The 21,462-nt window shown below is 52.4% G+C and overlaps 1 protein-coding gene across 1 annotated transcript; it reads left to right on the forward strand.

Annotated features, from left to right (window-relative positions):
* The first annotated feature begins 325 nt into the window (after nt 1-325).
* CCDC12 (coiled-coil domain containing 12) lies at nt 326-18,035 on the forward strand. The gene is made up of 7 exons (XM_036378887.2): nt 326-469; nt 8,344-8,414; nt 14,899-14,978; nt 16,278-16,339; nt 16,583-16,617; nt 17,002-17,078; nt 17,340-18,035. The coding sequence occupies exons 1-7, from the start codon at nt 344-346 to the stop codon at nt 17,417-17,419; spliced, it is 531 nt and encodes a 176-aa protein (XP_036234780.1). The 5' UTR covers nt 326-343; the 3' UTR covers nt 17,420-18,035.
* Nucleotides 18,036-21,462: the final 3,427 nt, after the last annotated feature.

Consider the following 21,462-nt stretch of genomic DNA (forward strand, 5'->3'; position numbering starts at 1 on the left):
CTGCTCTCCGCTTCCCCTCCCTATTCCCGCATCCCCGCGCTCATCAATGGGGGGAGGAAGGCAAAGCCCCACCCCACCCCAAATAATTAACGCTAATTAGTGCAGCTGAGCCTTGCTCTCCATCGGAGATACCCTGAACAAACAGAACTCGACGCTTTCGCCTCGTTTTCCCTTTTAATCTCCTTTTAAAGCGTTTCCAAATGTTTAATGGAGAATTTTTTTCCTTCCCCCTCCCCAAACCCCCCCAATCGATTGCTCGCATCGATAAGCTCGGCGCTCGGCGCGCCCGGCCTGCCGCGCATGCGTGCTGCGCGCTGTACGGCAGCGGGACGCGGGGTACAAGATGGCGGCGCCCGGGGGTGGCATGGAAGCCGCGGAGGAGCCCGAGGGGTTCGTGCTGGGGCGGCTGGAGCAGGAGGCGCTGAAGCGACGGGAGCGGCTGAAGGCCCTGAGGCAGCGCACGCTGCAGGTCGGGTCGGGCTGGGCGCTGCGAGGGCGGGGGGAGCCCCCGGAGGGGCCCACACTGGGGCCGAGGCTGCGGAAGGGGCCTGGGCAGAGGCCTTAGGGTGCCGGGGACAGGCGGAGGATCCTGAGATTTTTGGGATATTTGGGATTCTCAGTGCTTTGGGTGGGACAGGGTTTGGGGATCCTGAGATTTTTGGGATATTTGGGATTCTCAGTGCTTTGGGTGGGACAGGGTTTGAGGGTTTGGGGTCCCAGAGGGTCTGGAATGGGGCTGGGGGAGAGTCAGAGGATCCCATGTGGATCCTGAGTTATTTGGGATACTTGGGATCCTCAGTTTTTTGGGTGGGACAGGGTTTGGGGATCCTGAGGTTTTTGGGATATTTGGGATCCTCAGTGCTTTGGGTGGGTTTGAGGATTTTGGGGTCCCAGAGGGTCTGGAGTGGGGCTGGGGGTGTCAGAGGATCCCACGTGGATCCTGAGTTATTTGGGATATTTGGGATCCTCGGTGCTTTGGGTGGGACAGGGTTTGGGGGTCCCAGAGGGTCCCCCGTGGATCCTGAGATTTTTGGGATGCAGTGGGATGGGATTTGAGGATTTTGGCATCCCAGAGGGTCTGGAGTGGGGCTGGGGGAGAGTCAGAGGATCCCATGTGGATCCTGAGTTATTTGGGATCCTCTGTTATTTGGTTGGGGTTTGAGGATCTTGAGATTCTTGGGATATTTGGGATCCTCAGTGCTTTGGGTAGGATGGGATTTGAGGATTTTGGGGTCCCAGAGGGTCTGGAGTGGGGCTGGGGGTGTCAGAGGGCCTGATGTGGATCCTGAGATTTTTGGGATGCTCAGTGCTTTGGGTGGGACAGGAATTGAGAGTTTTGGGGTCCCAGAGGATCCCACGTGGATCCTGAGTTATTTGGGATATTTGGTATCCCCAGTGCTTTGGGGTGGGACAGGATTAGAGGATTTTGGGATCCCAGAGGAGCTGGGGGTTGTCAGAAGATCCCAGACAGACCCTGAGTTATTTGGGATGTGGTGGGAAGGGATTTAAGGATTTTGGGGTCCCAGAGGGACTGGGGGTGTCAGAGGGGTCCCCCATGGATCCCGAATTTTTTGGGATGTGCTGGGAAAGAGGATCTGGCCCTTCCCAGCCCTCAGCCCCTCCATGTGCAGCCTCTGGGATATTTGGGGTGCTGATCCTGGGACAGGGTGGAATTCCCAATCCCAGGGGTGGGTGTGGGACCTGGATCAGTGCTGGGAATGGTTGGACTCCATTCCAAGGCTTTTCCAGCCTCGAGAATTCCACGATTCCAGAACTCTTTTCCCATCACCAATGGAGGCAAAATCTTGGGAAAAGCCCCATTCCAATGATTTTCCTTCTTTTCCTTGAACAGGATCTCCCTGTTTCCTGCCAGGGAGGGTTAATTCCTAAAAAAAACCCAGCAGAAAATCCCCAGGATTGGATTTTCCTGCTGCCATTCCCATCTCCATGGCAATGCACACGGAGATTTCCCTAATTCCCCCTTCTCATCCCTCTCCATTAAAAAAAAGGATTAAAATCTCCTTGGGATCCCAAAGCCCATCCCAGGCTCCTTTCATCTCCTGCAATTCCAGCTGGATTTGCCCTTTTTTGCCAGAGCTTTGGGATGGGATCCATGGAAATGAGGAGTGACACTTTGGGATGAGCTCAGGGCTGGGGATGCTGTGCCAGAATTCCCAGTGGGAATTCTCTGTGGCTTCTCCTGCTTCTTTCATGGGATGCTTTGGTGGGAAGGACCTTCAAGGTGATCCCATTCCTCTAGGGCAGGGAATTCCAAGCAGCTCTTTGGTTTTTAACAGAGAATTCCTGGTTTTCCAGGGATGGAAAGCTGAGAGCAGGAAAGGAAAAATGGTGGGAAAAAAAAATGGTGGGAAAGAAATTTTTCCAACTGGGAGGATCCAGTGTTATTCCAGAGGGATGGACAGCTCCAAGCTCCAGGAAAAGAGCTGGGATATAGAGGGAAACTTTGGAAGATTCTGGGAGAGCTCAGCCATTCCCAGCCCTTGGAGAGAAATCTGGGAATTCTGTTGTGATGTGGAAGAGGTTTGGGTTGAAATTCCTGCTTTATTAAACCTTGGAGAATCTCAAAATCCTGGATTTCTTTTGGGAAGGGGCCTTAAAGCTCATCCAGTTCCATGGGCAGGAATTCCAAGCAGCTCTTTGAGTTTTAATGGGGAATTCCTGGTTTTCCAAGGATTGGAAGCTGAGGGCAGGAAAGGAAAAATGGTGGGAAGGAAGATGGTGGGAAAGAAATTTTCCAACTGGGAGGACCCATTGCCATTCCAGAGGGATGGAGGATGGCCCCAAGCTCCTGGAAAAGAGCTGGGATATAGAGGGAAACTTTTCCTACCCTGCTGGAAGATTCTGGGAGAGCTCAGCCATTCCCAGCCCTCAAGGAGAAGTTTGGGAATTCTGTTGTGATGTGAAAAGATTTGGGTCAAAATTCTTGCATTATTAAACCTTGGAGAATCCTGAAATCCTGGATTTCTTTTGGGAAGGGATCTTAAACCTCATCCAGTTCATGGGCAGAGAATTCCAGTCAGCTTTTTGGTTTTTAACAGAGAATTCCTGGTTTTCCAAGGATGGAAAGCTGAGAGTGGGAAAGGAAAAATGGTGGGAAAAATATGGTGGAAAAGAAAAAAACTGGTGGGAAAGAAATTTTTCCAACTGGGAGGATCCAGTGTCACTCCAGAGGGATGGAGGACAGCCCCAAGCTCCTGGAAAAGAGCTGGGATATAGAGGGAAACTTTTGCTGGAAGATTCTGGGAGAGCTCAGCCATTCCCAGCCCTCGCGGAGAAATTTGGGAGTTCTGATGTGGAAAGGATCTGGGTTGAAATTCCTGCTTTATTAAACCTTAGAGAATCCCAGATTTCTTTTGGGAAGGGGCCATAAAGCTCATCCAGTTCCATGGGCAGGGAACCCAGAACATTCCAGGCCTGAAATCCATAGGGAAGCAAACCTGAGGCTGTGATTCCAGCAGGATCCCAGTTTTTAATGGGAATGAATGCTGGGTATTCCAGGAGGAAACACCCCAGGACAATCTCAAGCTGGTGAAAATTCCAGCAGTTTTTGTGGAGCAGCTCAAGGTCCTTGGGAAGCTTTTCCTGCCTTTTTTTGGGGGGAGATGTGAAAGGCTTTTCCTGGCTTTTATCCCTCTCCTTTATTCCCAGTTGGTTCCATTCCCTTTGACAGCTCATCCCTTTGTTTTCCAGCCTTAATTCCAGCAATGCAAATGATCCCAAGCTTCAGATCTCTGGGAAACATTTCAAGGTCAAAGGATATTCACTGGGGAAAAAAAAAATCCTTGGAATTCCCCATTCCCAATCTCCCATCCATCCCTGCCCTCAGGCACTGGGAGCCATTCCCTGGGTCCTGTCCCTCCATCCCTTGTCCCCAGTCCCTCTCCAGCTCTGCTGGAGCCCCTCCAGGCCCTGCCAGGGGCTCTGAGCTCTCCCTGGAGCTGCCTCTTTTCCAGGCTGGACATTCCCAGTTTTCACAGAGCAGAGGGGCTCCAGCCCTGGGAGCAGCTCCGTGGAATCCTCTGGATTTGCTCCAGCAGCTCTGAGCCCTTCCTGCCCTGAGGATCCCACCCCTGGATCTGTGGGATCCCATCCAGCCCCCCTCATATCTCCAACATTCCCGAGCTGGAATTGTTGGGAAGAAGCTCCAGGATGAAGCATTTCCTGTGCTCCAGCCCTTTCTGACTTCCCTAAAAAAGCCTGGACAGGAACGGATCCTTCGGAGCTCTCCGGGTGTTTTATCCTGGCTGGAAAAACTTCCCTGGGCTCTGTTTCCACAGCAACACTTTTCCCAAGCCTTGGGCTCTGGATCACGAGGAGCTTTGCTCTGGGGAAAAACAAATCCCAGCATGAAAAAAAATCCAGGAAAAACAAGGAGAGAAGGAGCCAAAGTGTGGGACTGTCCGGGGCTTTGAGAAAGCAGGGAAAGGGCGGAAAAGCAGGAAAAGCCTGAGGAAAGGAGCAGTGCCAGCCCTTCCTCCTGCTGGGAAGGTGTGGAGGGGCAGGGATGTGGCTCTGGAGCAAATCCAGCCAGGAACAAAAGCTTGGGATGCAGCCAGAGGAGCTCTTCCAGCTCGAGGAACAGCACAGGGAATTCTCGGAGCGGGGAGGAGGGAAGGAGCAATGGGAGACCCTTCCTTCCCACAAAAACACGGCAAAGCTCCGGCTTTTTAAGGATTGGGGGATAAAAAAGCAGGAGAAGGAGATGTGGGGGTCTTGGATGAGGAGTTTTGGGATGGGAGAGGGAATCTGAGCCTGGAATTCCCACAGTGAGCTCACCGGGGTTTTGCTGAGGGATCCTTTGGGAAGATCCAGCAGCATCCCCACAGATCTTAAAAGGAGAGGAATTCCCAGGGAATTTTCCTGGGAAATTCCTCAGAGTGGGACTTTGAGCCATCAAATCCCACAGAATTCCACAGCAAGGGCAAAAGGAAAAGGGGAAAAGCTGGAAATCTGGGAAGTGCCCAATGGGAAATGCCAAATATTGTCCCAGCAAGGAATTTTCTCCTTAAGTTATGGGAAAAGTCCCTCATCCCCCAATTTCTACGGAAAGAAAGGAAAAGTGGGAATCCCAAAGCAGGAATCCCGACATTCCCAGATTTTCACTTAAATTCTCTGGATAATCCTGGAATATATTCCTACAAAAAGCTTTCCCACAGCCCAGCCTCTGCTGGATTCCCTCAGGAATCCAAGCACTGCAGACAAAGGAGCAGCTTCCCATTTTTTTGTGGAATTTCCACACAGGAATCTCATTATTCCATTGATTTGTTCTCCTCTCCCATTATTTTTTCCACCTAAATATTTTTGGAGAATTTTCCTTGAGGGAATCTGATCGAAAAACTGAAGGATCAGACAGAAGCAATTCCCTTTTTCCCTGTTTTTGTTGCCTCCAACCCGGAGAGAATCCGAAAAAACTGGATTTTTTCCACCGGCAGGACACAATCCAGGTTTCTCCATGAACATTCCCATTGTTTTCAGTGGGAATAACCCCAAATTCCATCCAAGAGTGACAGGAAGACCCCAATTCCTGGCTGGGATGGAATTCCCAGAGCGGCTGTGGCTGCCCCTGGATCCCTGGCAGTGCCCAAGGCCAGGCTGGAGCAGCCTGGGGCAGTGGGAATTCCCTGCCCACGGACTGGGATCATCCTTAGGATCCCTTCCAGTCCAAGCCTTTGTGCCCGTGGGCTCAGGAGATGTTGGGAATTCAGCTCTGGGAATTCAGGAGTGCCCCAATCTCCTTCCTTCTGCCTGTGCCCTGCTCCATAGGAATAAAATTGGGATAAGAGCAGTGTCTGCAGTGCCCATCCCTGCTGCCATTCCTGGGAAATCCAGAGCTGTGCCAGCTTCTTTCCTGCCTTTTCCTTCCTGTCTTTTTTTCCCCATCATCTTTCTGTCATGATTTTTTCCCCCGCCATTTTTGTTTCCCTCTGTTTTTTCCTTTTCTGCCCTTTTTTACCACCCTTTTTCCCTCACCATTTTTCCCCCCACCATTTTTGTTTCCCTTTGTTTTTTCCCTTCCCTTCTTCCTGCCCTTTTTTCCTTTCCCTTGCCCTTTTTTGCTCTCACAATTTTTCCCCTGCCATTTTTATTTCCCTCTGTTTTTTCCTTTCCCGCCCTTTTTCCCTCACCATTTTTCTCCCCTCATGATTTTCCCCCACCATTTTTGTTTCCCTCTGTATTTTCCCCTCCTCTTTTTCCTTCCCGCCCTTTTTTCCCACCATTTTCCCCTCATGATTTTTCCCCCACCATTTTTGTTTCCCGCTCCTGCCCTTTTTTCCTTTCCCTCACCATTTTTCCCCCCCTCACCATTTTTTCCCTTATGATTTTTCCCCCCGCCATTTTTGTTTCCGTGTTTTTTCCTTTCCCTCACCATTTTTGTCCCTCACCATTTTTGTCCCTCACCATTTTTGTTTCCCTGTTTTTCCCTTCCCTGTCTTCCCGCCCTTTTTTCCTTTCCCTCACCATTTTTTCCCCCTCACCATTTTTTTCTCTTACGATTTTTTTCCCCTGCCATTTTTGTTTCCCTCCCCGTTTTTTCCCTTTCCCTCCCCATTTTTGTTTCCCCGTTTTTTCCTTTCCCGCCCCATTTTTCCCCTCACGATTTCCCCCCCCCCCATTTTTGTTTCCCTCTGTTTTTTCCCTTCCTTATCTTCCCGCCCTTTTTTCCTTTCCCTCACCACTTTTTCCCTGCCATTTCTGTTTCCCTGTGTTTTTCCCTCCCCTTTTTCCCTTCCCGCCCTTTTTTATTTCCCACCCTTTTTCCTTTCCCTCCCTTTTCCCCCACAGCTTCCCTGGAAATTCTTTGCCTCGATTTTCTAGGAATATCTCCAAGCCTTTAAAAAACTCCAGATTTAATGGGAAGGAAGCCAGAATTGGGAATTTCTGGCAAGCTTGTGGCAGGATTGGAATATCCAATATTCCAACACCCAGGGAAAAGCAGGAATTGTCAGGAGTGGGAGCAGCCAGGGCTCCCTGGGAATATTTGTGCCAAGTGTTTCCTTATCTTGGAGCCCTCTGGATAAAATTCCAGCAGGAGTGAGGGGAATGCAGCTCTGGAGCACGAGGAGAGGAGTGGGAACAGACTTGGAATTCCACGGATTCAAGGGTGGCCAAACATTACCCAGCTCGGAGCTGCAGCAGGGAATTCCAGAGGGCTCTTCCCAGTTTTATTGAATTTAAGAGCAGGGAATTCCTGGGAGTATCCCAAAGTTTTAATGGACTTAAAACAGGGAATGAAAACGGGATTAAATTGGGATTTTTGGGATGATTATTGTCGGTTTTCCTTTGAAAAAAAAGGGGAATATTTTCCTTGCCCTCGGAGCAGGAGCTGAACCTGAACAGTTCCAGCCCTGGCTCCCTCCCCTGTTTGCTGGGAATGTAATTTTTAACCCGGATTGTGGGACAGAGTTTGGAAGAAGAGGGATCCAGGGAATGAGTCAGCAGTTTGGGAAACATTCCCAGGCCTGGAGGAGCTCCTGGATAATACCAGGATCCTGGAGCTGGCATTGGGAGAGGGACTTGGGATAAGGGATGGGAGGCAGGGATGGATCCCAGTGCCAGAGGGCAGGGAGAGGTGGGATGTTGGGAATTCCCAGGGAATTCCATGGCTGCCTCATCCCTGGCAGTGTCCAAGGCCAGCTTGGAGCACCAGGGACAGTGGGAATTCCCTGCCCATGAATAGGATCATCCTTAGGATCCCTTCCCATCCAAGCCTTTAGGGAAAATTGGGAATTCAGCTCTGGGAATGGAGAGGGCTAAAATCTCCTCATTCCCAATCATTTTCCATGGCAATAAAAGTCAGGATCAATGGAGGTTAGCAGTGTTTGCTGTGTCCATTCCTGGGAAATCCAGAGCTGCTCCTGCTTTTTTTGGGAAGTTGGGATGTTCATTTCCTTCCAGGATTCCAGAATTCCATGGCTGCTCATTCCCAGCTCCTCCTGGGCACCATTCCATCCCTGTTCCTGCCTGGACAGTGAATGGAAGAGGGAATTCCTGCTTTTCCTGGGATCTGGTGCTACCCATGGAGCCTCTTTCCCTAGTCCAGGAAAGCTAGGTTTTGCTCCAACGTTTTCCTGGAGCTGGAATTCCTTTGTTGTGCTGCTCCCTGTGGGATTCCATGTTTTCCATCCCAAATGATAAATTAGGGGGAAAAAAGAGAATCCTGCTCTGGGAATTCCCAGTTTTTTATGGCTTCTCATCCCTCACTCCTAAATCCCAGAAGTATCCCAGAAGTATCCCAGTCCCAGAGGATTTTGGGGCTGTTTGTTCTCCTGGTTTTCCAGAGGAAGTCAAAATCTGACGGATTATCCCATTTTTTTTTTGCAGAACAAGGAGAGTGGAGAACCCGAATCCAAAATCCCCAGAGAAGACGAGGAGGAGGAGCCAGTCAAGCACAGGTGATTCCTACTTCATTCCCACTTTTCCCAGGAGGGTTTTCCCTTGGATCTCTGTGATTCAATAGGAATTTTCCATGGGAATTTGGTGCAAATCATTTGGGATGAGGGATGGGTGGATTCATCTTGGAGGCAAAATTCCGTGGATCAGGAGGGAAAACCTGGAGTGTTTCCAGAGGCAGCAGGAATGTTGGGAGCTTTCCTCAATTCCCAGCCATTCCTGCTGGGATTGGGATTTTTCCATGGATTTCTGTGACTGTTTTCCCTGGAAAATGGGAGCTGAGGCAGATCCAGCTGATTCCCACCAAGAGTTTTTTTGGGATCACAAATTTGGGTGGAAAATGTGGAATGTGGCCTATTCCCATGGATTTATCCCTAAAAACCTCCTCTGTGGGAGAAGTGAACCAGGAAAAAAAATGAGGAAAATCCTCCTTTTTAAAAAAATTTTTTTTTTTGGGAATAACTCCTTGGAAAAAGCAAATCCTGGTGGAGAAAATCCCACACGGATTTGGGGCCGGAGGAGCCAAATTTCTTGGGAGAGGGAAATTTCTGTGCTTGGAATTTGTGCCAGAAAAGGCTCCAGAGGTGAAACCAAAGCTCGGGAAGCTCCTGAAAAATGAATGGATCTGGAGCTCTCAGATTCCAGCACTGCCACCGGATCTGGAGCCGATGGAATCTGGGTTGGTTTTCCCACCCCTGTGGATCCGGGCCTGGCTGGAATGAGAAATTCATCCTCCAAATCCCCAAAAAATCCTGGTTTGGGCTGATTTTTCCTGGGAATCATCCTCCAAATCCCAAGAAAATCCTGGTTTGGGCAGATTTTCTCCTGGGAATGACTGCTGGGGTTGCCTGGAGGGATCTGAGGGCTCTGTGGCATTCCTGGTGTTCCATTGGTTTTCCTATGGATTTTCCTTCATCCAGTGGCAGATCCAGACAAAATCCTTCCCCTGCCTCAGGATGATTTCCTGGAAAATCCAAGGAAGTTGCAGGTGGAGAGGGGAAATTCCATCCTGGCTTTCTCCTCAAACTCATGGAATTCTTTGGGATTCCCCTCTTTTTTGGGGGAAAACTTCACTTCCCAACGGATTTCCCTGTTTTTCCCACCCTTCCCATCTTCTGGAGAAAAATCTGCTCCGTTTGGGAGTGTTTGAATCCCAAATTTTGCCTGGATAATTCCCAACTTTTGATTTCCTTTTGCTTTTCTTGTGGAATGTCCACTTTTCCCATGGGAATTGGATCTGGAAGAACCCATCCCTTCATTTCCTCTTGGATTTGGATTTCCCAAGGATCTCCCTATGGAAAAGGGAATTGCTGGGCACTGCTGGCCTGGGGAAAAGGGGGAAAATCTGCTGGAATTTCACCTGGATTTGGGAAATGAGGAATCCTAGTGGCTGGAATTCCCTCCAAAGCACTTCCAGGAGCTGGGCTGGATTTTCCAGGCAGAAGGAATTTTGTGGGATAGGGAATGTGATGGTTCAGGGAATAATCCCGTGGTTTGTGGAACAGAATTCCAGGATTTTCACTCCTGGCTGCTGCACTTCAGCTCCATCCCAGCCCATCCAGGTGTGGAATTCCAGGATGGATTGGCTTGGAATCCTTCCTGGATTCCCTGGGATCCTGAGGATTCTCCACAGGCTCTGGCTGATCCCAGGAATGGCTGGAGAGGGAAAACTCCAGGAGAAGGAGCTGGAGGTCCCTGCCAGGGCACGGAGTCATCCCAAGGATTTTTTTCCTGCTTTTCCCTTTAGTTATGAATGGATTTTGGGAATTCCCTCTCAGCCACTTGGGATATGGGGAAATCCCATCAAATTCCATCCCTGGAAGTGTCCAAGGCCAGGCTGGAGCAGCCTGGGACAGTGGAAGTGTCCCTGCCCGTGGAACGGGATCGTCCTTGAGTCCCTTCCGGTCAATCCATTCTGGAATTCTGGGATTCTCTCACCCCTTCTCCACATTTTTCCAGGATTCCCTGGGAGATCCCACACCCACCTGCTCTGTGGCATCCCAGTGCTGCCAGGAAAGCTGGAGCAGGGAAAATCCTGGAATGGTTTGGGTGGGAAAGGACCCAAAGGATGATGCCATTCCATGGGCAGGGACAGCTCCCACTATCCCAACCTGGCTTTGGACACTTCCAGGGATGGAGATTCCCAGCTTTTCTCTTCCATGGCTGCAGGAAGGACAAGATCCCCTCGGCTCTGGTTTTCCCAACGTTTTTCCCAGCCCGTGCTCCCATTTTTTTTGGCCGCTTCCTGCTTTATTTCCGCGCCACTCCGACCTCCCCATCCCCTTTTTCCTTCCTCATTTTCCTGCAAATTCCCTGCCCTGCAGGCCCCGCTCTTCTCTCAGGAATTCCAGCTGTGATCCCCGATCCAAACCCTGGGAATTCTCTCTGGAGCTGTGAAAAACTTGGATCCTTTGGATTTTTGTGTGGACCAGGAAGCGGAGCCGCTGCTCCACCTTTCCCGGGAAAAGGGTGTGGGAGGATTTTGGCCTTTCCGCCTCATTCCCGGGGGGTAAAACTCTGGATTTGGGAATCAGGGACCTGCTGGAGCCTGGAATTCCCATCCTGCAGCTCCGAGCCTTGGAATTGGGCTCCTTGTGCTCGTCAGAGGTGGGAAAAATGGAGTTAAAAACCCAAGGAAAAGCTTGGAGAGGGATGGGACAAAAATAATCCTCAATTTCCCAGCTTTAGGAAAAGTGAATCCACAGGGAGCCCTGCCCTTGGACACGGAGTTATCCTTGGAAGTTGCAGCTCCTGCTGAGGGGGAGGAGCGGCTTGGGAAACCCGATCTCCCTGAGGAATTCCTGCCTCTGGAATGTCACCAGACAGGTCCGGAGCGCTTTTGTTTGTTAATCTCTGCCTCAAAATCCCTCGGGATTCTGCTCCAGAGGGGGTTGGGCTCGCCAGGAGAATCCAGGACCTGATTCCCTTCATCCCGGAGCGTAGAAATCTCAGGGAAGGGCTTTAGGACAAGGAAAGAATGGAAAAAAAAAAAAAAATCAGGATTAAATGTGGGAGGTGGGAGCTGAGCTGGGGACCCGGGGAGGGTTTGATTGACACTTCCCGGGATCTGCTCCTGCTTGGACACGGACGTGGAGCATCCCAGGGATCCCTTCCCATCGGGAATGCGCTCAGGAAAAGGAGTGGGAATGGGTAAAACTGGGAGCTGCCACATTTTGCTCCAAGCTGGGAAAGGGAAGACAAGGATTGAATCCACCTGGAATCTGAGAGCGCCGGGATCCAGGCTGGGAACATCCCTGAGCTGGCTCCATCCTGAAGGTTCTGATCCATGCTTTGGGATTTCCTCCCTCTGGAGCTGGAGGATTTTCCCTCAGGATGGAGCTGATCCATCCCTAGTGGAGGATCCATGGATCTTCCCGTGATCCCAAGCTCTGGGTGATCCTGGATTTTCCCTGGGATTGGGAAGAGCCTCCAGAGGTTCCCCCTGCTCCTTCCAGCCCTTGGCTCTTCCCAGCGCTCAGCTCTTTTCCAGGGATCATTCCTGGGAATTCATCCACCCCACGGTGTTTTGGGCATGGATTTCTGGGTGCTCAGACTTCCAGCTGCCCATCCTGGGGGAGAATTCCCGGGAATGGGAGCACGTCTGGAGCATCTTTCTGCTCCCAGTCCTTGTGCTGGGATTGTGGATCTGATCCCGGGAATTCCAGCAGTTATCCCAGCTGTTATCCCGTGGCCATCTCGGTGCTCCCAAGGTGCCTCCAGGGCTCCTTTTGGTTGAACCTCAAGGGTGGAAGTTGGGTTTGGATCCATCCCAACCTGGAGGAGCCGCAGGAAAAACATGGATGAGGTTTGTCCTCGTTCCAGTGTTGGTGTTCCCAGCATGGCTGGGGTGGGAATGGTTTGGAATATCCTCCAGCTCCACATCCAGCTTTGCCCAGTTTTATTCATGGATATTGAAATTCCCAGTGTCCACCTGGAAAAAGCTCAGGTGCTTGGGAAAGCCCTGTGGGAATCCTGATGGATTTGGGATCTTCTCCAGCTCTCCTGGAACCCCTGGATCTCTCCCAGTCCCTGCTCCAGCAGGGAGCACGTCCTGGAAAAACAACCGGCCTGGCAAGTTTGGTGTGGAGAGGGGTGGGATTTTTTGGGATTCCTTCCTTCTGGAGCCACTCTGGGAGCAGGACAGGCTTGGACATGCTCGGGAGCTTGGGCAGGAGCAGCTTTTCCAGGGAAGAGCTTTTCCTCAGGGAGGGCTCTCCTGGATGTCTGCCTGCTCCTCCTTTGGTGCCTTGGGTGAGAAATCCGGGAACGTCGGCAGCACCTGCTGGAGTCAATCCAGGGGATCCCATGGAGCTGCTCCCGGGGCTGGAATCCCTCTGCTCTGGGAAAACTCGGGAATGTTCACTTGGAGAAGGGAAAGATCCAGGGAGAGCTCAGAGCCCCTGGCAGGGCCTGGAGGGGCTCCAGGAGAGCTGGAGAGGGACTGGGGACAAGGGATGGAGGGACAGGACCCAGGGAATGGCTCCCAGTGCCAGAGGGCAGGGATGGATGGGACATTGGGAATTGGGAATTCCTGGCTGGGAGGGTGGGGAGAGGCTGGGATGGAATTCCCAGAGAAGCTCTGGATCCCTGGCAGTGCCCGAGGCCAGCTTGGATCACCCTTGGGATAGCGGAGGTGTCCCTGCCCGTGGAAGGGGATCACCCTTCAGATCCCACCCAGCCCATTCCAGGATGATTCCACGATCTCCATACATTTTTCCTGCTGTTCCAGGAGGTCAAAGCCTTATCCTTATGGAGTGGGATGGGGAAGCTGCTCCTGAAGCAGCTCCAAGTGACTTTTGGGAATAACAACAACAGGAGCAAGGGACCCGTGACACTGGAAGAAATCCCTGTTCCAGCTTTTCATGGCACAGCCGTTCCAGGTGCTCCTGCCACAAGGATTTTGACAGCCAGGAGGCTTGGAGGAATCTGTGGAATTGTTTGTTCCATAAAAGCCTTGGGGCTGGAACAGTGAAGCACAAGCCAAGCTCGGAGGGGCCTGGTTTCCATCGGGAACACTCCGGGCATTCCGTGCATTCCCGGCGTGCCGGTGCCAAGGGCCTCCTCCCAGAAAAAGCTGGGATCCCTCCTGCTTCCCCAGCCAGGAGCTCTGGCCCTGAGGGAAACATGGATTTGGGATATTCCCCACCCAAACCACGGAATGTGCCACCCCTGGCAGTGTCCATTGCTTCCCTCTGGAATGCTGCACTCCCCAAATCCTCCCAATTCCTTTTTGGGAGGGAATTCCTGGCTGGGAGGGTGGGGAGGGCTGGGATGGAATTCCCAGAGAAGCTGTGGCTGCCCCTGGATCCCTGGAAATGTCCAAGGATGGGGCTTGGAGCGGCCTGGGACAGTGGGAGGTGTCCCTGCCCATGGCCCTGATCCCAAGGGTCACTTCCACTCTGGAATTCCATAATTTACCTCAGGAACACATCCCAGTGTTCCCAGCATTGCCACGGAGTGGCTCAGACTCTTGGCCAGGAGCTGGAATGGGATGGAGTGGGGCAGGGTTGGATTTTCCACCTGTGCTCTGCTGACTTCCAAGGTTGGATTTTTGGTGCTTTCCATAAAAACCTGGTTCTCTGCTTCCCAACCTTCCCAGCTTCTCTTGGAGCCTTAATCCTGGTTAATCCCATCCTTGGTGGTTAATGAGCTTCACCTCCCTCATTATCCCCATGGGCTGAGCTTTTCCATGGATCCTGCAGCCTCCAGAGTGTCCTGGAGCTGGGATGAGCTCCTGCAAACTGGATTTTCCAGGGCTGTGGCTTTGAGAATTCCTCTTGAAGCTTGAAGGGTTTGGTTCCAGTGAGGAATCACTCGTGGGAACGAGGGTGTCCAATTGTAGCCCAAATTAGATGGGAATATCCTGGGATTGTGATTCAGTCCTGACTCCTGAGCTTCCCTGGAGGAGATGAAAACATGGAAAAGCTTCCAGGTGATGTTTGGGTCCCTCATTCCCTCCGCTCCACCATCCATTTATTCCAGAACCGGGATTTGCTCCCTGATTTTAGCACTTCCAGAAATGATTGGATAACCACCTTGTATCCTAAATAATCTTTTTTTTCTGCTGTGTTTCCCTGAAATAATTTTTTCCATGATTTTGGATCTTCCCTGGGGTCTCCAGCCGGAGTATCCCAGTTTTTAGACCCAAAAGGTTGGAGCTAGGTGGGAATTGGGTTCTTCTCCCAAGGATTAGGGACAGCCTCAGGCTGTGCCAGAGGATACCCCAGGTTGGATATTGGGAGTATTCCTCGTGGAATGGGGAATGGGAGTCCCCATTCCTGGTGGGATTTAAAAGCCATGGATGTGGCACCAGGGGACACAGATCCCTGGTGGCCTTGGCTGGATTTGATGATCTCGGAGGCTTTTCCAGCCTCAACAATTCCGTGATTTCATCCGCCTCTGGCTCCTGATTCCAACATTCCCACTTTTCCTGAGTGCCCACTGGGCCATCCCAGACTTCCTCACTGCTCTTCCCGCTTTTCCCAGGGAGATCAAGCTGCGGAATTACGATCCCGAGGATGAGGAGCTGAAGAAGAGGAAGCTGCCCCCGGCCAAACCGGCCTCAGGTGGGAGAAGATGGGAATGTGGGAAGGGAAACCAGGGCTTGGGAAGCTCTGTGCTCTTCCCAAGGTGGGCGATCCACTGGGATGAGGTGTCCATGGAGGGGTTGGAATATCGGATCCTGTCACTCTCACACCCAGCATTGCACAAGAGGGGTGGGGACGCTCCCAGGCCCAAATCCAAGGATTCATCCTCGGAGGAGCCTCCCTGGAGGAGCCTCCCGGAAATTCCGGCTGTTTTTTGCTGGATTTATCTCGAAGGAAATTTTAGGCAGGAGTTGAGGGCGTTGGGCTGGAATTTCCTCACCCGGAACTTCCCTAAATCACCTGAGGGGGGGAAATGAAGGAGTTCCCCAGATCCTGAGATGTGGAGTTTTCCGGAATAAATCCCTTGAAAAATGCCCTGAATAAAAAGGGAGGGCTGGGAATGGCTGGGAATTCTGGCACTGCCCTTTTCCTTGTGTTTTTGTAGGAGCTTAAAACTTCCATGTGAAAGGAAAGACATGGGAAGGCTGGAGCTTGTCCAGGGAAGGGAGTGGAGCTGGGGAGTTCCTGAGGGAGCTGGGAATGTTATCCTGGAGAAAAGGAGGCTCTGGGGGCTGCACAGTTCCCTGACTGGAGCCCAGGGGGAATTGGGATCCACTCCCAGGGAACAGGGACAGGAGGAAGGGGAATAACCAGGGTGGATATTGGGAAAATTCCAGTTGTCCCACAGTGGTGGAGTCCCCATTCCTGGAGGGATTGAAATCCCTGTGGATGTGGCACTTGGGGACGTGGGCAGTGCTGGCCTTGGCAGTGCTGGGAATGTTTGGACTCAATCCAAGAGGGCTTTTCCAACTGAAATTGTCCTTGATTCCACAAAATCCATGTGCTGGATGTGCTCCCTGGTGCCGCAGTCCCTCCGTGGGTGGCTTTTTCCGTGAGTGTTTTCCCATTATCCCGGATATCTCCAGAGCTTTCCCCAAGGCCTGGGCTGGAGCTTGACTCCTCCAAAGTGTCCCAGGCCTGGAAATGAGTCAGGGAGAGCAAAATTCCAGACCTTTGGAGCAGCTGATCCCTGCAGATGTTGGGAAAAGAGGCCTCGATCCCAACCGGCTTCCAGCTGCGGATGCCGTTTGTGGGATTTCCATCATTCCCAGATAATTTTCAGGAGGGTTTGGATACCGAGGGGATGTACTCAGGTGTGGGCATCATGTTTTTAAGTAAAGCTGTGGGAATGGGATTTTAGGGAAGTTTTTGGGAGCCGAGGCTGGAGCGCTGGTGGAATTCCCGGTTTTCCAACACTGATCCCGTTTCCCCATCTAGTGGAGGACACGGTGAAGGAGCAGCTGGAAGCGGCCAAGCCGGAGCCAATCATCGATGAGGTGGTAGGTAAAGCTGGAGCTGGAATTCTTGGGATTGGGAAACCTGGATCTGGAAATCCGTGGTGGGAAATCCAGAGCTGGAAATCTGGATCAGGAAATCTGGATCTCGGAATCCAGATCTGGGAAATCCAGAGCTGAAAATCCGGATCTGGGAATCTGGAGCTGGAAATCCAGAGCTGCTCTGTGCCAGGTCCAGGCTGGAATGTTGCCTTTGCCTTTCACTGGATGTCTCCTCTCCTTCCCTAGGATTTGGCAAACTTGGCTCCCAGGAAACCCGACTGGTGAGTGCCTATGGAATGCTGCTCCCGGGAAAAGGGGGCTGGAGTCAGCAGGGGGGGCGGTTCCAACCCCTTGAGGTTGTGCTGGAAATATCCAGGAAAACCTGAGCTGAGGGTTAAAATACCGGGAAAATCCCATGGGAGGTTGGAAGGAGCTGATCTTTAAGAACCCATCCAACCCTGAGCGTTCCATGATTCCATGGAACTGGAAAACCCTCCTGGCTGTGGAGGAAGACACAATTCCCTTTTCCAGCTGATTCTCTGGAATGCTTGTCACCCAGGGATGGGTTGGTTTCGGAGCACCTGGGAGAGAGAAGGAATTTCCACAGGGAAAGGTGGGCCCTGCCTGGCCATGGAATTGTCCTGACCTTGTGGCTCTTCTCCCAGGGATTTGAAGAGGGATGTGTCCAAGAAGCTGGAAAAGCTGGAGAAGAGGACCCAGAGAGCCATCGCGGAGCTGATCCGTGCGTTCCGGAGCCGCGGGAACAGGGTGGCTCATTCCAGAGGGATTCCATGATCCGTGCTGGGAGCTCACTGGGCCAGGGAGGGATTGGTGGGGCTTGGTCCCTTCCCAAATGGATCTGGGAAGCTGTTGGTCCCAAGGAGCTTCCCAAGGAGGCTCCAGGAGCACTTGGATGGTGCCAAGGGAAGGGTTTTGGGGTCCTGCTCTGGGTCACTCCCAATCCAACCCATCCATCCCTTTTCCATGGCTTTTCTCCCGGCAGGAGAGCGCTTGAAAGGGCAGGAGGGGGAGCTGGCGTCGGCTGTGGGATCAGCAAAGCAGGAGGGAAGCGACTCCGACTGAGGAGAATCCATCAGGAACGGGCTCTGGATCTGCCTCACACGGACCCCGTGTCCCTCAGCCCCTCTCTGCCTGGGACTGCTCCTCCCTTTTCCCAAACTTCCCCGGTCCTGCTGTGCCTGGAGGAGAGGCAGATCCAAGGAGCCTGGCGGCTGCTGAGGAACTTCCATGGAAAACTTCTGGGATCTGGGGGGTTGGTGGGAGCAGGACAGACCCCCCCCCCCCCCCAGTTAGCTGGAATTTCCTTGGAGCAAGGAGAAGTGGGAAAACTCCAGGCTGGGGCTGGAAAGGTCAATCCAGACTGGCTGGGAAAGGAGGGAGAGGGCAGCAGCCCTTGGAAAAGCAGGATCATTTCCCAGGGAAATTGGTGCTCCTGTTCCTGTGACACTCCTTGAGGCTCTGAGTATTTGGGAATATCGATGGCCAGCCTTGGAATTCCTGTGGGAAGGAGCAGCGTGGCTCGGGAATCGTTGGCTGCTCTGCATCTGGCTCAGTTTATTGTGGGATTTGCTTCGCTCCCGAATTTCCCGACCCTCCAGGAGCATGTCCCGCTCCTCCTCTTGGGGGTTTTTTATTTTTAATGGATCTTTTCCTAATAAAACAATTCCATGTGGAAAAAGTTGTCACTTGTCCTGCAGAGGAGTGGGAAGAGGAGCAGTGGGATTGAGCCCATGGAAGTTGGAGGAGGAGCAGTGGGATTGAGCCCATGGAAGTTGGAGGAGGAGCAGTGGGATTGAGCCCATGGAAATTGGAGGAGGAGCAGTGGGATTGAGCCCATGGAAGTTGGAGGAGGAGCAGTGGGATTGAGCCCATGGAAGTTGGAGGTGGCCACAGCAGGTCAAGCACAATTCCTGGGATGGGCTGATCCAGGTTATTTTGTGATCCAGGTTCCTGGGGCTATCCCAACCCTGTGCCTCTGGAAAAGGTGAGCAGATGGAATCTGCCAAGCTGATCCTGCATTTTCCCTGGAAAACTTTATTGTAACTCTGGGAGATCTTGCAAGATGGTGCTGGAATCCTCTGGGTTTGATTCCAAAGAGGTTTTATCCCAAGGGGAAACGTCTGCTGCAGCACAAGATTCCAGCTGGGATAAGAAGAGCTGTTCCTGGTAATTCCCACATCCTGCCGCTTTTGTCCTGGTGGATCATTCCCAGGGTGATGGATCCTTGTCCCTGTGCCAGGATCTGCTGCCTCCCACTGCTCCATGCTCTTCCATGAGGATTTTCCACCTGCAAGAGCCCCGTTCCTGCTTCCAGGGGGTGCCTGGGAGCAAAGAGCAGCTGGAAAATTCCCTGATTCCTTCCTCCATTCCCAGCTTCCTTCCTTCCCTGTCCTTGGCTCTCCTGTTCCCGGTGTTTGCAGCCATTCCTGCTCCATCCTCTCCCCGTGGAGGGGCCATTCCCAGGTGTGTGGGGACAACGGGGACATTCCATGGAGCAGTGGGAGAGCTGCACCCGCCGGGGCCAGGCTCGGTGTTGGGATGTGCCTGTGGATTCCCTCTGGATTCTCAGGTGGGAAAACACCTGGGCTGGTGTCCAACCATCCCCTGTAGGGTGATTTTGGTGATTTTCCCTGTTTTTCCTTGGATGGGAGACATCCAAGTGCCCCTCACCCTTGTCCTGGGGCAAAATATTTATGGAAAAGCAGTGGAAAGGTTCCATCAGGGAATGCTGTGGTTGCCCCTGGATCCCTAGAAGTGTCCAAAGCCAGGTTGGATGGGGCTTGGAGCAGCCTGGGATAGTGGGAGGTGTCCCTGCCCATGGAAGTGGGATGGATGGGATGATCTTAAAGTTTGCTCGCAGCCCAAATTGTTCTGGAATTCCCTGATTCCATGGAATCTCTGGAACGCCCTGTAGATGTCAGCAGATCCCCATGCACAGAACTGTGCAGTGTCCAGCTGTTCCCAACAGCTGGAACCCGGATGAAGCCAGGCTTTGCATCCCTGACTGGGATGCTGCCAGCTGGAATTCCCATCCATCCATCCATCCATCCATCCATCCATCCATCCATCCATCCATCCATCCATCCATCCATCCATCCATCCATCCATCCATCCATCCATCCATCCATCCATCCCTTCCTTCCCTGGCTGAAGCCAGACCAAAGGTGGGAAGCGGAAGAATTTTCCCTCATTTCGAGGGGAAAAATTCCCTTTAACCTGGCTCCAGTTCCAGGCACAGCTTTTCCCAGTTCCTGAAGGGATAATTTCACTTTCAGCTCTTCTGGAAAATCTGACTTGGAAATGAAAAATCCCAATGTTTTCATTTAGGACAAACCTCAAATGAAATGTCCTGAATTTTCCTTTTCTTGTGTGTTTTCCACATTTATTCCAGGCTGAAATTAAGCCAGGATCAATCCCAGAGCCCTGGATAGATGTGGGATCCCGACGGGGGAATGGGATCTCAGCATGGAATTGGGATCCTGATGTGGGAATGGTGTCCCGGTACAGCATTGGATCCCTGCATAGGGCAGGGATCCAAGGATGGGAGTGGGATCCTGGCATGGGACACAGATCTGGGAATGGGACTGGGGTGCCAAGCACAGGGCAGGGATCACGGGGTGGGACTGGGATCCTGACAAGGATCCTGGCATGGGAATGGGGTCCCTGTACAGGAGAGGGATCTTGGCATGGAACAGGGATCCCAATCTGGAATCATGGAGTGGGGCAGGGATCCCAGTGTGGGACAGGGATCCTGGCATGGGAATGGGGTCCCCGTACAGGAGAGATCCCGGTATGGGACGGGGATCATGGAGTGGGACAGGGATCCCGGCATGGGACTGTGGTCCTGCCATGGGACAATGGTCCTGAAATGGGGCAGGGATCCTGTTGTGGTGCTGGGGGTTCTGGTAAGGAACAGGAATATCTGTATGGAAAATCAGGGATTCCTTCATCCATAGGAAAACCTGTTTTCCTTAGGCTGGTTTGGAGCCTGATGTCGCTGCCTTTTGTGGGGGAAACGTGGAGAACACCAACACGGCCCCAAACTGACACCGGGGTCAAATCCATCCCTCAGGATCCTCCTGGCCACTCCCTCTGGATTATCCCCTGCCAACATTCTGGCCTTTTAAAAACTGGGATGTTTCTTTTTGCCCTCCTTGGAAATGCCACCTCCTGCCTCTTTTCATTGGATTCCCTCCTGTGCTCTCCATGCTCCGGCCTTGGAAGTTCTGACATCCCTCTGTCCTATAAAAACCAGGCCCTGGGATGCTCTTGGCCGGGATAAAAGGCACCAGGGTGGGCTGGAATTCGGAGGAGCCTCTGACGGCTCCGTGACACGAAGCAGGAGCGGCCCTGGAGTGCCGGCCTGGTTGGGATTCTCCAACCTCCTGGGATGATGGAGAGGAGCCTTCATCCCGAGCCCTCAGCCCTCCGGGCCATGGTTTTGGAGTGGTCACACCCACGGCCAAGGTCTGGCTTTCAAGTGTCCATCTGCTGCAGGGACATGAAAGGAATTCCCAGTTTTTGACAGCTGCTGAAATTCCTTTTGTGGCGTTCCCGGCCGGACTGTCCAAGCTGAGGGTTTGTGCTGCCTCTTCCAGCTCTGGGGGGATTTGGGATCACTGCTGCTTCTGGACACCGACCCCTCTGCTGGGCTGCTGGCCTGATTCTGCAGCTCCCAACCTTCCAAAGCAGGTTCCTGGGATTTTTTTTTTTTTGCTTTGGAATGTCTGAGCAGAGCTGTTTGGGAGTAGTTTTTTTCCTTAAACATTTGGGATGCTTGGAAAATGCTTGGCAGGTTCCAAGGGCTCTCTGAGATGCTCTGGGATGGTTGATGGATGGGGTTTGGGAGCTCTGGGAGACCTGTGACAATGGCACGGGGAGAGTGGAGGGATCCCAGTGGGATGTTTCCTACGGCACAGGATGCTCAGATACAGGAATTGGGAATCCACACATTGGAAGTGGCCTCTGAGGGAGTGGGAAAGGGCAGCTCTTGGAATTCTTTGGTACCTTCCAAAGGTGTGAGACCCCCCCCACTGCAGAGCTGCCCCCAGCCCTGGGTCTGGCCCACGACTCCAATGAATTTCCACTCAGGAAAATTTTCCCAG

This window comes from Molothrus ater, chromosome 1, assembly GCF_012460135.2.
Source record: "Molothrus ater isolate BHLD 08-10-18 breed brown headed cowbird chromosome 1, BPBGC_Mater_1.1, whole genome shotgun sequence".
In the NCBI taxonomy this organism is placed as follows: domain Eukaryota; kingdom Metazoa; phylum Chordata; class Aves; order Passeriformes; family Icteridae; genus Molothrus; species Molothrus ater.